This window comes from Nilaparvata lugens, chromosome 2 (genome assembly GCF_014356525.2).
Source record: "Nilaparvata lugens isolate BPH chromosome 2, ASM1435652v1, whole genome shotgun sequence".
Classification (NCBI taxonomy): Eukaryota; Metazoa; Arthropoda; class Insecta; order Hemiptera; family Delphacidae; genus Nilaparvata; species Nilaparvata lugens.
In genome coordinates this window covers 5,849,209-5,864,780 of record NC_052505.1, presented here as the reverse complement: position 1 = coordinate 5,864,780, position 15,572 = coordinate 5,849,209, and the positions used below count along the sequence as shown (strand labels likewise).

Sequence of the window (15,572 nt, the reverse complement as noted above, 5' to 3'; positions counted from 1 at the left end):
TCAACTACTGTATACGTTCTATAATGTATTAGGGCTTTCTTTTATTATTTAAATTGGATAATCTTCTTCAATATAATTGTTAAGATCATTATAAGAGTGAGAAAGATTGGCAAATGAAATTTTTTAAGTGGTCTAATAAGCGAGTTATGGGTAGTTGAAGTGCTAACTCCGTTTTGTTTCCAGATCATAAACGGTTTCGACTAAATTAACAGAACTTCTCTTAAAAATTCAAAAAACGTATCTTCCCAAACTAAAACATTTTATTCCCCATATCGTTCATAAATGAAAAAGTAACATTTTTTGTAAATTCGATAACTTGTTTATTTTGGCATGAATCGCGAAAAACGCATATCAGAACAAAGCCAATGATATACTGAATGTATTAAAAAAATTCCAATGGAAAATTCGAAACCGTTTATGATCTGGGAAGAAAACGGAGTTAGCACTTCAACGACCCATAACTCGCTTATTAGACCACTTAAAAATTTTAGTTGCCACTTTTCTCACTCTTATAATGATATTAACAAATTGTATTGAAAAAGATTATCTAATTTAAATGATATAAAAAGTGTACCGAACAGCCCTAATATTGGGTTGACAACAATTTTAGTGTGTGAGAATGTATTTAAATTATTTATATGCTTGTAACAGTTATATATTAGTTGAATCAATCATATGATAATTGTTTTTTATTTTTGTATCTTTTGAACATTGTGACGTTTCCGATTGTATATTGCATATACTTAGGGGAATAAAAAATATATTCTATTCTATTTTATTCTATTGGAAAGTTAAATTTTGTTGACGATTTTTTCTATTGTGCACAGTTTTTGAGCTGGACAAAGAGGACATTCAACTAGGAACCCTGGTGATGGATTCACTGATCGTTCTGCTCAATGGAAACAGTCAGAATGCCAACGTTCTGAGACAATGTGGAGGTGCACGCATTGCGCACAATCTTGTACCTTACGCCGATAGCAGGCATTTGGCATTGGGTGAGTTTACCATTGATATTCAAAAAGGTACCTCTTCTTAAACGTTGCCATGGCAACCACATTCCGAATAGTTTATAAAAATAGAAAGAAAAATAAAATCTCTGTACCCTTTTTGAATTATTTAATCACAACATGTTTCAACATTGATGCCATTGAATAACATTGTTGTGATTAAATAATTCGAAAAGGGTACTGAGATTTTTATTTTTCTTTCTATTTTTATTACAAGTAGCCCTATACAGAAAAGAGACGAATAGTTTATCTATAGTGAGGTCCACGTTATAATGGCAGTGTTTGATTAGCAATGGTATTGCTATCCTTGTCTATCATTCAACAAAGCAGGTAGCGCTATCTCTCTCTAGATTTTCAATGTTGTCAGTTGCCAGAAATATTTCATTTTCACTTTTAACAGTGACTGTACAAATATGTAAACAAACTATTTTCAGCCGCCATTTTTTCTTCATTCTACCAAAAAACTTCGGTAAACAAGTCGAATAATTAATTTAAAATGTATTTTTGGATAAATGAAATAATTTTTAGATATGAGAAACACAAACTATACCTGAAATGACAGTTGATAAATTGATCATCCTAGACTTCGTCCATGCTTCAGTTAGCCCCACCGTATATGTAATGGTACTGATACCGGTATAAATAATATTGAAAAGTTATAACATAATTATTTCCATTTAAATTATGTTATTATTAATATGATTTTCATTTTACTATTATTTTCAAGAGAAATTGGAATAGAATACCCACCGAGCAACTTTGTGTTGTTTTGAAGTTCAGATTGGTGTATCACAGCTTTTTAAATAAATTGGTGTAAAATCTGATCTTAACGCAAAGTTTCTAATCAAATCATAAAGGAAGATATTTTATTGATAAATTCAATATTGATCTGACATGAAATTTATTATTTTATCAAGGAAATGGAAACTAATATTAGATCAATTTTAATGGGATGAATTGAGTAACAGTTGTGTACACTCAGTAGCAAAATGGAGTGAACTGGGCAACGTTGCTCTCATATCTTTCTTCACTGCCATTATAACGTGGAACTTACTATAGTTTGAAATTTATAGCGGGAAGCAGCTAAATTGGCACTAGGTGTAGTACCAATCTTTCACTTCAAATTAAAGTTGGAATAATTTTCAATTTTATAAAATTCCAATTTATCATTGACATAAGTTGAAATGAAACTAAAATATTATCCAGTACTGTACACTTTTATAATTATTAGTGCATAGTTCATGAAAACCATTTTAACTAATGAGAGCCAGCATTGTTATGCGCTGATAAAATATAAAAGTGTACTGTACTGGAATATATTTGTAAGTATTAAGTTATTCAATTTCAATGTCAAATTGAATTTTATTCTTCGGACCTTACGACTTGAGTGGCAAATTAACTCATTGTCATTCCTCTATGTAATATTTGCATATGTACTCATAGGCCAATACAAAAATTAATAACATTCAAAGAGTTAATAACTTAACTCTATAAGTTAATAACTTAACCCTATGAAGCCGGGAGACATTGCTGTTTCCGGCCTGCACAATCTGTGCTTCAAATTGAGATTTCAAAATCCACTCATAGTGTAATGCACAATAACACTTTATTACTTTCCTTGCCCTATTACCATAGGTAAGGAAAGTATTGCTTTCCAAAAAAAATTAAGGTACCCCAATTTCAAGTTTTCTATACGTTTCAAGGTCCCCTGAGTCCAAAACATGATTTTTGGGTATTGGTCTGTGTGTGTGTATGTGTGTGTGTGTGTGTATGTGTGTGTGTGTATGTGTGTGTGTGTGTGTATGTCTGTGAACACGATAACTCCATTCCTAATTAACCGATTGACTTGAAATTTTAAACTTAAGGTCCTTATACCATGAGGACCCGACAATAAGAAATTCAATAAAATTCAATTCAAGATGGCGGAAAAAATGGCGGATAATTACTAAAAAACCATGTTTTTCACGTTTTTCTCGAAAATGACTCTAACGATTTTCTTCAAGTTTATACCATGGATAGCTATTTATAAGCTCTATAAACTGGCATAAGTCTCATTTCAGGGAAAATTTCAGGAGCTCCGTAATATTCTTGAGAAAAATGGCGGATAATGACTAAAAAACCATGTTTTTCACGGTTTTCTCGAAAACGGCTGCAACGATTTTCTTCAAATTTATACCATGGATAGCTATTCATAAGCCCTATCAACTGGCATGAGTCTCATTTCTGGAAAAATTATAACATAATTATTTCCATTAAAATTATGTTATTATAAATATGATTTTCATTTTGCTATTATTTTCAAGAGAAATTGGAATAGAATACCCACCGAGCAACTTTGTGTTGTTTTGAAGTTCAGATTGGTGTATCACAGCTTTTTAAATAAATTGGTGTAAAAATCTGATCTTAACGCAAAGTTTCTAATCAAATCATAAAAGAAGATATTTTATTGATAAATTCAATATTGATCTGACATGAAATTTATTATTTTATCAAGGAAATGGAAACTAATATTAGATCAATTTTAATGGGATGAATTGAGTAACAGTTGTGTACACTCAGTAGCAAAATGGAGTGAACTGGGCAACGTTGCTCTCATATCTTTCTTCACTGCCATTATAACGTGGAACTTACTATAGTTTGAAATTTATAGCGGTGAAGCAGCTAAAAAATGGCACTAGGTGTAGTACCAATCTTTCACTTCAAATTAAAGTTGGAATAATTTTCAATTTTATAAAATTCTAATTTATCATTGACAAAAGTTGGAATGAAAATCAAATATTATCCAGTACTGTACACTTTTATAATTTATTAGTGCATAGTTCATGAAAACCATTTCCACTAATGAGAGCCAGCATTGTTATGCGCTGATAAAATATAAAAGTGTACTGTACTGGAATATTTTTGTATTAAGTTATTCAATTTCAATGTCAAATTGAATTTTATTCTTCGGACCTTACGACTTGAGTGGCAAATTAACTCATTGTCATTCCTCTATGTAATATTTGCATATGTACTCATAGGCCAATACAAAAATTAATAACATTCAAAGAGTTAATAACTTAACTCTATAAGTTAATAACTTAACCCTATGAAGCCGGGAGACATTGCTGTTTCCGGCCTGCACAATCTGTGCTTCAAATTGAGATTTCAAAATCCACTCATAGTGTAATGCACAATAACACTTTTATTACTTTCCTTGCCCTATTACCATAGGTAAGGAAAGTATTGCTTTCCAAAAAAAATTAAGGTACCCCAATTTCAAGTTTTCTATACGTTTCAAGGTCCCCTGAGTCCAAAACATGATTTTTGGGTATTGGTCTGTGTGTGTGTATGTGTGTGTATGTGTGTGTGTGTGTGTGTATGTGTGTGTGTGTGTGTATGTCTGTGAACACGATAACACCATTCCTAATTAACCGATTGACTTGAAATTTTAAACTTAAGGTCCTTATACCATGAGGACCCGACAATAAGAAATTCAATAAAATTCAATTCAAGATGGCGGAAAAAATGGCGGATAATTACTAAAAAACCATGTTTTTCACGTTTTTCTCGAAAATGACTCTAACGATTTTCTTCAAGTTTATACCATGGATAGCTATTTATAAGCTCTATAAACTGGCATAAGTCTCATTTCAGGGAAAATTTCAGGAGCTCCGTAATATTCTTGAGAAAAATGGCGGATAATGACTAAAAAACCATGTTTTTCACGGTTTTCTCGAAAACGGCTGCAACGATTTTCTTCAAATTTATACCATGGATAGCTATTCATAAGCCCTATCAACTGGCATGAGTCTCATTTCTGGAAAAATTTCAGGAGCTCCGTAATATTCTTGAGAAAAATGGCGGATAATGACTAAAAAGCTCTGTTTTTCACGGTTTTCTCGAAAACGGCTCTAACGATTTTCTTCAAATTTATACCATGGATAGCTATTCATAAGCCCTATCAACTGACATGAGTCTCATTTCTGAGAAAATTGCAGGAGCTCCGTAATATTCTTGAGAAAAATGACAGTTACTAAAAAACCTTGTTTTTCACGATTTTCTCAAAAACGGCTCTAACGATTTTTTTCAAATCCATACCCTGTATAGTTATTTATTAGCTCTATCAACTGAAATGAGTCTTTTCCCTGGGGTACTAATGGGGGGTCCACCCAATCCTTGAGAAATGGTCTTTGTAACCTCCTTCTCGTGCATGAGGTAGGTAGGTAGAGCAGTTTATAAAAAGAGCACAGTCATAGTCAAGATATTTCATCTGTAGAACAGCTGTTTTGACGAATTTCAGAAAAATCATCGAATTTCACAATTCACATAAAGGAAAAAGTACTCTGAAAACAATTATTGTATATACACATATACAGTAGTCTAATCGTAGTTGCAAATATGTTGCCGTCAATCGTCATTATGTTATTCCCCTAAATTATTCTCGTTTGATAATGAGGCTTATAGTTCAATGAGCAAGGAAAGTTGTGTGAGTGTACCACACCAGATTTTACTTTCCTTGCCCTACTACCATAGGTAAGGAAAGTATTGCTTTCCAAAAAAATTAAGGTACCCCAATTTCAAGTTTTCTATACGTTTCAAGGTCCCCTGAGTCCAAAAACATGATTTTTGGGTATTGGTCTGTGTGTGTGTATGTGTGTATGTGTGTGTGTGTATGTGTGTGTGTGTGTATGTGTGTGTGTGTGTGTATGTCTGTGAACACGATAACTCCATTCCTAATTAACCGATCGACTTGAAATTTTAAACTTAAGGTCCCTATACCATGAGGACCCAACAATAAGAAATTCAATAAAATTCAATTTAAGATGGCGGAAAAAATGGCGGATAATTACTAAAAAACCATGTTTTTCACGTTTTTCTCGAAAATGGCTCTAACGATTTTCTTCAAATTTATATCATGGATAGCTATTTATAAGCCCTATCAACTAGCATAAGTCTCATTTCTGGGAAAGTTCCATGAGCTCCGTAATATTCTTGAGAAAAATGGCGGATAATGACCAAAAACCAGGTTTTTCACGGTTTTCTCGAAAACGGCTCTAACGATTTTCTACAAATTCAAGCCATGGGTAGCTATTCATAAGTCCTATCAAATGACATGAGTTTCTTCCTTGGAAAATTGCAGGAGCTCCGTAATATTCTCGAGAAAAATGGCGGATAATTACTAAAAAACCATGTTTTTCACGATTTTTTCAAAATAACTTGACCGATTTTTTTCAAATTCATACTCTGTATAGTTATTTATCAGCTCTATTAACTGGCATGAGTCTCCTTTCTGGGAAACTAATGGGGGGTCCACCCCATCCTTGAGAAATGGACTTTGTAACCTCCTTCTCGTGCATGAGGTAGGTAGGTAGAGCAGTTCATAAAAAGAACACATAGTCGAGATATTTCATCTGTAGAACAGCTGTTTTGACGACTTTAAAAAAATGACGACTAAAAAAATCATTGAATTTCACAATTTACACAAAGGAAAAAGTACTCTGAAAACAATTATATATACACTTAGATATACACTTATATATATACACTTATATATACAATTAGATCGTAGTTTCGAATATGAGCAAGGAAAGTTGTGTGAGTGTACCACACCAGATTTTTTTAAGGTTGGAATGAATACATTCGTAATCTTACCTTTGAAATTTCTTCTTGAAAATTCACTTCCAAAAAAAAACTTTTTGTCCTCAAACCTTTATGAGTATTTGATAAACACATATAAGTCATGAAACTTGTCCAAAAAATGAGATAAATATTAAAATTTGTTATAAAATTGGTAATTTAAAAATCCCTCTAGTTTATGCTACTGCAGTTCTAACCCTCCCTGAAAAAATTATGTTAAATGTTTGCTCATTCATTTCCTCTTAATTCCTCCTATAACTTTTGAAAATAGAAAACCGAAACAAAATGCTGAAAATCAAGAATGAATTATGTTTGTTTACTCCGTGCTCCAACCATGAAAATCTACAATCATCATTCTTTATTACATTACACTATTCATCTTCAAATCCTAACCTCACTTCATTGAAAAATATTGAGGCACCGAGCTTTGCTTGTTATTCATTTATTGATAAACAGAACACAATTCTTTAAAATGATTGGGGAAGGACTAACAGTCACAGCCCAAAACTGTTTCTCCCCCGAATTTTTATTCATCTCCATATATAAAAATGAATGTCTGTTTGTGTGTTAGTTTGTTTATTTTTTAGTTTTAATTTTTGTATTTTTATTCATCTCCACATAAAAATGAATGTCTGTTTGTGTGTTAGTTTGTTCAATTGTTAGTTTGTTTGTTCCCTATAGACTCGAAAACTACTTGACAGAACGGCATGAAACTTTGGGAATATGTTGTGTAAATATAAATTGGGGATGGTTTCTGACCAGAAATTTTAATAGGGGAGCCAATAATAATTATATATTAATCCATTTTACAGACCTATGTTTTCGAAATTGTCGGCCGTGCGGCTAATGTAGAACAGAAAGATCATCATGATTCAAGATCATGAAGTGATAATATGATTCAGCATATGAACTTACCAGCTGTAATAAACACGTCACTCTGTGATAAAATTGTTTACTGGTATTAAAACGGTAGTTTTTAGATGTGAATAAAAAATATTGATGTCAGATAAATTTCATGATTCACCAAATAAAGTCAAGTGTAACATGAGATACATTGACTTTTTGGCGGTACGAAGTTCGCCGGGTAAGCTAGTACACTATAAATAGTCCAAAAAATAGGTTGTGTTCCATACACTTGAATTCAGGTCCAATTTTCAGTCCAAACATTTGAAAACAGAAAAGTTATACTCCAATTTAGAATGATATATACCATGTCATGTCAACAAATCAGATTATTTTGATCAATTCGATTAAAATTTCTAGATTAATATTTCTCGTGAGATAAGCTGATTGATTACAAATAGTTGAACAGCTGAACATAATTCTGTCTCTCTTCCACACAGGCACTCACATCTTCTGTTATCTACAGATGACGAAATTATCATCTGTTTTTCCAAGGATGAATAATTAATTATCCTTTTCATGTCCTTCAGCGAGTTTTCCCAGGGATGAGACCTAGTGCAATCGAATTTTTATATCATAAACCTACTATGTTCCAAATTTCGTGAAAATCGTTAGAGCCGTTTTCGAGATCCGTTGGACATACATAACCAGATAACCATATACAGAAATTGCTCGTTTAATATAATAGGATTCATGGTACTACATAATTCAAGTCGCTTCTTGACCAACACGTCGAGTCGCCGAGTGACTCAGTCTCTCAGTTGCTAGGTTGCAGATACTAGAATCGACAGGTCACTATTGAAAACACATGCTGCGTCGCGAAGAGACTGGAGTCGCAGTCTCTTTACGACTCGAGTCGCAGTCTTTTTACGACTTGAGTCGAAGTCTCTTCACGACTTGAGTCGCGTGAATGTGATTATAGCTCCTTAATGCCATCAAGCGTGTGTATTGTTTATTAAACTTTGCTAAAAATGATCTACATGTTCTCATTTCACTCAATTCGTTTCATTGTCCGTCAGGAATTGTTAAAGAGCTGATATTGAACGCTGGAGGGGATGACGACATGGCAACACTGTTGGGAATGATGCATTCTGCTCCTTCATCGTCACTGACCTTAAAGGGTCATATACTATATGTGAGTTCAATAATATAGATATGATATATGTTTCATTATTTATAAAATAGTGTTAGTGGTACTGTACGTTCACACACAAGTCATGCTAAATCTTTGAGTAAATGTTATTACCTCATCTCACTAGTTAGAGGCTTATCGATCAATTTAAGTATATTTTTAAATTTAAGTATACTTGTATACTTAAAGTATAAGTATACTTAAGTATAAGTATACTTTATTAAGTATACTTGTAAATTTAGGTTGGTCGAGTGAGTCTGGATTGGAATTGAGGAACCGCTCCATTCACCTTACATTTAGTATACCAGCTCAATTTAATTAAAATATAACTTTTTCACTTCATTGCTGGTCTTGAGTTCCCTTGCTCTCACACTTGTAAATTTATAATCAACTCTGCTCTGCTATTGATAACGTATTTTTTCAAATAAACTGTAAACAGCAGTTACATATTTACTTATATAGGTTGCTTAAAACATGAAGTTAATAGTACATAGCACAGATTAAGATACATGTTACTCTATTTTCATTCAAGAACCCTCCCCCATTTGGTAGAGAGTTAGTGGGAAGGATACTTCGAATATTCTTTCCGAAGAATGGACATTCATATGTCCAAAGCTCCGCCAATTTATGTAGATGCATAACAATATTATCTATTTTATCTATAGTTATTACAAATTGCTTTTTTCATATCATATGCAGCTCAATAATTATCTTCTTAGTTTTATATTTTGTAAATTCATCTATAATTTTTCTGTATTGTAAGCTATTGTATGTAAGTGTATAAGCCAGTAGGTATATATTGTAATCTACATAAATAAAGTACTCAATCAATCAATCAAACCATTCACAGAGATATAGTCTTCTTGGGGGAATTCCACGCCATCTCTATACATTAATATAACAATGTATCATTTTTATTTATAATTGAATTTATATAATTTTACATATTTGTGTTATGCAATGTGGAAAATAAATTGATTTGATTTAAGCAAAAGAATTTCAACTAAAAGCAATTCTGCAGCACTCGTGTCGTTGTAGATAGAAAACGTAGTAAAATCTAGATCTATTGAATTATAAAATGTTTTGAAACATTGTAATAGTACTTTACGTCACAAGTCCGGTAAAGATAATTTACCGCATAAGTATGATTGTTTCTGCCCGAAACGTAGCTGGGGGCAGAATTATCATACGAATGCGGTAAATACGTTACCGTACAAGTTACGTACAATATTTTTTTGTCATATTTATCTGAGAAAGAATAATATTGCTGAGAAACAGAAACCACTACCTGCTGCTGCTTGAGCTACTGCTGCATTTTATAAACATGACCTAGCCTGTAGCGCCTAGTTCATAACAGACAGACCCTTTGAGCTTAAATAAAATAATAAAGGCCTAAATTATGAGATTTCAGATGAGTTCTTATAACTTGAATCTCCTTAAATGAGTTATTTAATTATTTGAGTTAGTATATCAATTACTCAGATGTTATTAGGACTCAGTAGCGTCCTAACATACTCGACTGTAAAGAGAACATATTATGATCTCTTTACAGTATAGTATGCTGTAATGAAAATTACATGTTTTCTTGTTCTGCAAACAGCTGTTTACCGGGAGTATGTTTCCTAGTTCTATAGTTAATATAGTCCTATGTTAATATAATAACTCAAATAATTTGAAAACTCATCTAAGAAGTTTCAAGTCATAAGAACTCATCTAAAATCTTATAATTTAGGCCTTTATTATTTTATTTAAGCTCAAAGGGTCTGTCTGTTATGAACTAGGCGCTACGGGCTAGGTCATGTTTATAGAATGCAGCAGTAGCTCAAGCAGCAGCAGTTAATGGTTTCTGTTTCTCAGCAATATTATTCTTTCTCAGATAAGTATGACAATAAATATTGTACGTAACTTGTACTGGAACGTATTTACCACATTCATATGATAATTCTGCCCTCAACTACGTTTCGGGCAGAAACAATCATACTCATGCGGTAAATTATCGTTACCGGACTTGCTACGTAAAGTACTATTCTCGCTTCCTCTACTATTCATTTGCTGAATATTTATGTCTTGCTCAGATATCATTAATTTCTACTATACTGTTTTATTAGTGTTATAATGAATATTGTTAATTTTTTGAATTTAATCAATTCATTTAATTATTTTGCAGTCACTACTAGTCTGCCTACGGGAAAGTCACAGAGCTAGAACAGTTTTCCGGAAGGTTGGTGGCTTTGTATACGTGATGAGTGTTCTGGTCTCGATGGAAGGCTGCCTGATGAGTGGCACACCTCAGCCGCCGTGGGACTCCATTTCACTCTCGCAGATTCTCGGTCTACTGCACACTGTATTCAACACCATCACTGTAGCCATGCGCTTTGAGCCTGGCAACGCCAGGTTTTTCCACCAAGAGGTTTGTTGCTCTACTACATATTTATTTATTCATTTATTGTATAAAACACTTAAATCATAATACAATTATGACATTGGAGGAAAAACTAGACTGAGCCTGTACTATTTCTCTCCAAAAATTTTAATGTTGTCCAAATTTAAGGTTATGTAATCATACACTGCTTCGTCAGTGTGAACTATATCGATATCCATCGATTTATTCTATTTTTGATCATTTTATTTATTTATACATTGATAGATACAATATAATTCTCAACTATGAATGATTGGGAAAGGAACAACAGGCTTTTAACCCAAATCTGTTCCTTTCCCAAATTTGAATAGAAATTGTCCAAAAATATTCAATTCAATTTTCATCCCATCCATGACCAGTCTTTACAATGGATAGATTTCGTCGTAAGAAATTAGAAAACATAAACGTTCATAAAATTTTAGTTTTACATTAATACTCAAAGTTTATTCATGTACAGTGCTATTTTGTTTTGTACCACTATGAGTCTTGTTAGACTCAGTGGAAATTGTCATATTGTATAAATGAATAAAGAAGTGTTAATTACAAAAGCACATTTACAACAATATTTATAAATTAGGAACTTAGATTTTGGACAAGTTGAAACCCAAATTAAATATAAATATTTCACTAAACCATCACTGATAACTGGATAATACTGTATTAATTTTTGAAAATTTAAAAACTTGAAAAGAAATTCTGACTTACTTCTAAAATAACAGCTCTCTACTGAGGATATGATGTATTTTCATGTAAGTATTTTAGGCGGGTTATACCAAGGCCACCTCTAATACAAGGCCCCGGCCTACGATATTGCAACGTCGCAGTGTAGGCCTAGAATCTAATACATGATTAGTGAAAGAGATCATCTGGTATTTTTTGAAATCTTTTTCACCAATCATGTATTAGATTCTAGGCCTACGCTGCGACGTTGCAATATCGTAGGCCGGGGCCTTGTATTAGAGGTGGCTATGGTTATACACATATGCATCTCTAAAGCTGCGTTTACACCGGAGTTAATAACAGAAGTTTTTAACATTTTTGTTATCAACTGATGTTAATTACAAAAGTTAATAACATCATGTTGAGTTGCGTTTACACCGGAGTTGATAACATGAGTTATTAATAAAAAGTTGTCAACATGACTGAATCGACAAAAAAATCTCTTGAAAAAAGTTGATAACTCGTGTTTTCAACAGAAAATTCCTTGTTATTAACAAGATTTATGTTATCCATCGAGAGTCGGTAACTTTTGTTAATAACAGGTTACTATCTTCCGCGCAACCCCCTCGCCCAGCATCCCTACCCTACAATTACAGCTGTTCCCTAATAACTACAGCTGCAGACAAAACACGTGACAAAGTTATTAACTTTTGTTGATAACAAAACTAGCAGCGAAAAAAAAATGTTATCAACTTATGTTGAAAACTTTTGTTTTAAACTCTGGTGTAAACGCATTATAATTTATTTACATTAGGTCAGATGAAAATCATTATTTTAATGATCACACACATGTCTCAATTCAAATTTGAAGACAATTTTTTGCTTTTTATTCCGGCTGTTATATCATATGAATAGTCTCGTTAAACGAAATCATATAGAAGTAAATTATATTGATAACAAGATCTTGTTAATAACAAGGAATTTTCTGTTAGAAACATGAGTTATTAACTCTTTTCAAGAGAAATTTTTGACGATTCAGTCAAGTTAATAATTTTTTGTTAATAACTCGTGTTATTAACTCCGGTGTAAACGCAGCTGTAGGGTGCGACTAGCATTTTTCTTGCTAAAAGCATGCAGGTCGAAGATCTCCCTGTGTTAATGAATTGGAGCTTACACACATATACATTACGCGTCCCGTAACTTTGAAACGGCATATATGTAGGATCTTATATTTCAAAATAAGACTTCCCAATTCACTTCATAAGCTTTCATTTATTTCCGTTAAGATAACATTATTATTTGAGCCCAATTTAATGACTAAATGTTCACTTTTGCCAGATTTGTTATTCCAATGAATACTATTTTAAACACATGATAATTGAATCACGTATGTTATTGTATTTACCATAAATTAGAGTTCAACCACACTGGATAATAACTTGCAAATAAATTATTTCCAACATATGAGGTAGCTTGTTATAAAATTTCCTACCAATATAATCTGGTTTTTGTTCAAATAACCTACTATTGTGACCCATTATATGATAATCTGCTCTGTTTCGCGTATTATACTCATGAACATCTGAATTCTGGATCACACCACTCTTTTTCACATGCATTACAACTTCATATACATACAAAGATGGCACAGTCAATAGACCAAGCTTTTTAAATAAAGGCCTACAAGAGTCTAACCTATTCACTTTCTCTATACATCTGAGTGCCTTCTTTTGAATCTTAAACACTCTGTCCATATTTTGTTGAGATGAATTACCCCATACTAAAATAGCATACCTAATATGAGATAGTATAAGTCCATGGTAAGCAGTTAACAGTAGTTTTTTATCATTCAGCCTAGCAAGCTGCCGCAGGACAAATACCCCAGATGATATCTTATTACATATCCTCTCAATGTAAGGATGCCATGTTAATTTCCTATCCAATAAAATTCCCAAGAATGCTACTTTCTCTTCTTGGTCTAATTCATTTTCCTCTACAAACACATTTATTTCTCTATCCTCTACTGAATTATATTTACTTTTGAATTGTAGGAATTGACATTTCTTACTATTTATTGTTAATTGCCTTTGCTTCAAGAATTGGACAATTGACTGTACTCCAGTAAAAGCATTTATTTCTAGACTATCTAATAAATAATTGTTAAAGATAAGCGATGTGTCATCAGCAAACAACAGAGCTCTGTGATCTTTTAACTCTTTTGGTAATTGGTTCACATACAACAGAAACAGTAAGGGACCCAGAATTGAGCCTTGAGGTACTCCAGCCTGGACCTCCAGTTTTTGAGATTTAATTTTTACTATTTCATTCCCATCCACCTTGTAAGCTCAACACACTGGTTTCTACCTATGAGATATGATTCAAACCATTTTAGTTCTATGCCATTCACACCTACAGTTTTTAGTATTTCCAATAATATTCTATGGTTCACACAATCGAAAGCTTTGGATAAATCAAGAAATATTGCGGCTGCCTTCTCACCTGAATCTATTATATCTATTAGTCTTTCAACAAGGGATACTATTGCAGTCTTAGTAGATTTCCCTTTCTGGAACCCATGCTGTTCATCACATATGAAATTAATTTCTTCCAGGTGCATCAATAACCTATTTAAAACTACTCTTTCAAAATTTTACTTATTACATTTAGAATACTAATGGGTCTATAATTTTCAACTCTTTCAGAATCACCGCTCTTGAAAATTGGCAAAATTTTTCCTTGTTTCAGATCATCAGGGAAAATACCCTGCTCTAGTGAAGTATTAAGGAGATGCAATAAAGGGTCCAGTAATTCATTTTCACATTCTTTTAAAATTTTGCTTGAGACCCCATCCAATCCTACTGTTTTTTTGTTATTCAATTTTTTTATTATTCTTGACAACTCATCTCTTGATAATGGATGAAATTTAAATACCTTTTCAATTGGCTCAGCATTTAATGTAGTTGTATTATAAGTATTAGTGTTCAGTGACTTTTGGAGATTATATGCAACCTGTTGATAATATTTATTGAAAAAGTTACAAATGTCTATGCTATCATCCATATAATTTCCATGTTCATCGATTATCCTAGGGACATTAGTAACTGTATCCTTTTGAGCTGCTCTCCTATTTCTATTAATTACCTCCCAAACAGCAGAGTTAAAATTGGTACTAGTTGTTAATATTTCAGCTGTTTTCTTACACTTAGCTTTCCTCACTTCTTTTGCATAGTTTTTCTTTAGACATTTGTATTTGACCTCACTCGGAACATCCCTCACTAATTTAATTCCTCATAAGCTTCCCTAACAATATTTCTTTGAGTGAGGATATCTTCAGTTATCCATTCATCTACTTTGTTTAATTTACTTTTTACTTTGACTTTTTTTATCGGACAGCATACACTAATGTGAAATCTTAGAGTATCAATGAATTGCTTATATTTGTAATTTAGGTTACAACTGTTATAAACACTACTCCAATTCTCTTGAAGCAGTTCCTGCTTCAAACAATTTATATTTCCTAGCTCATATTGCTGAATTTCTTTCACAAAAGTTTTTTTCCTGCTTGGATTCTGGCCCTGCAACTTAACATCTAAAATTTGATAGTTATGATCTGATAGATCTGAGCTACCTAACCTGACATTACAACCTTCTATATTTGTGAGGATATTATCAATAATTGTCTGTGAAGTTCGAGTTACTCTTGTATATTCGTGGACCTTAATTTCTAAATTATTCATATTAATAATATCTCTAATATCCTCTGTCATTTTATCCTGCCTGGCAAAATCGGTATTGAAATCTCCTACTACTATAACATTTGTGAAACGAG

General features: G+C 32.6%; 1 protein-coding gene across 1 annotated transcript in view; it reads left to right on the top strand.

The window, feature by feature from the left end:
* LOC111059210 (WD repeat and FYVE domain-containing protein 3) overlaps nt 1–15,572 on the top strand; it is a 172,814-nt gene that overhangs the window by 26,493 nt on the left and 130,749 nt on the right. The window contains exons 12-14 of the mRNA XM_039419973.1: nt 828–995; nt 8,549–8,664; nt 10,829–11,078. Coding sequence (XP_039275907.1) covers nt 828–995; nt 8,549–8,664; nt 10,829–11,078 — 534 coding nt within the window. The remainder of the gene's footprint in view (nt 1–827; nt 996–8,548; nt 8,665–10,828; nt 11,079–15,572) is intronic.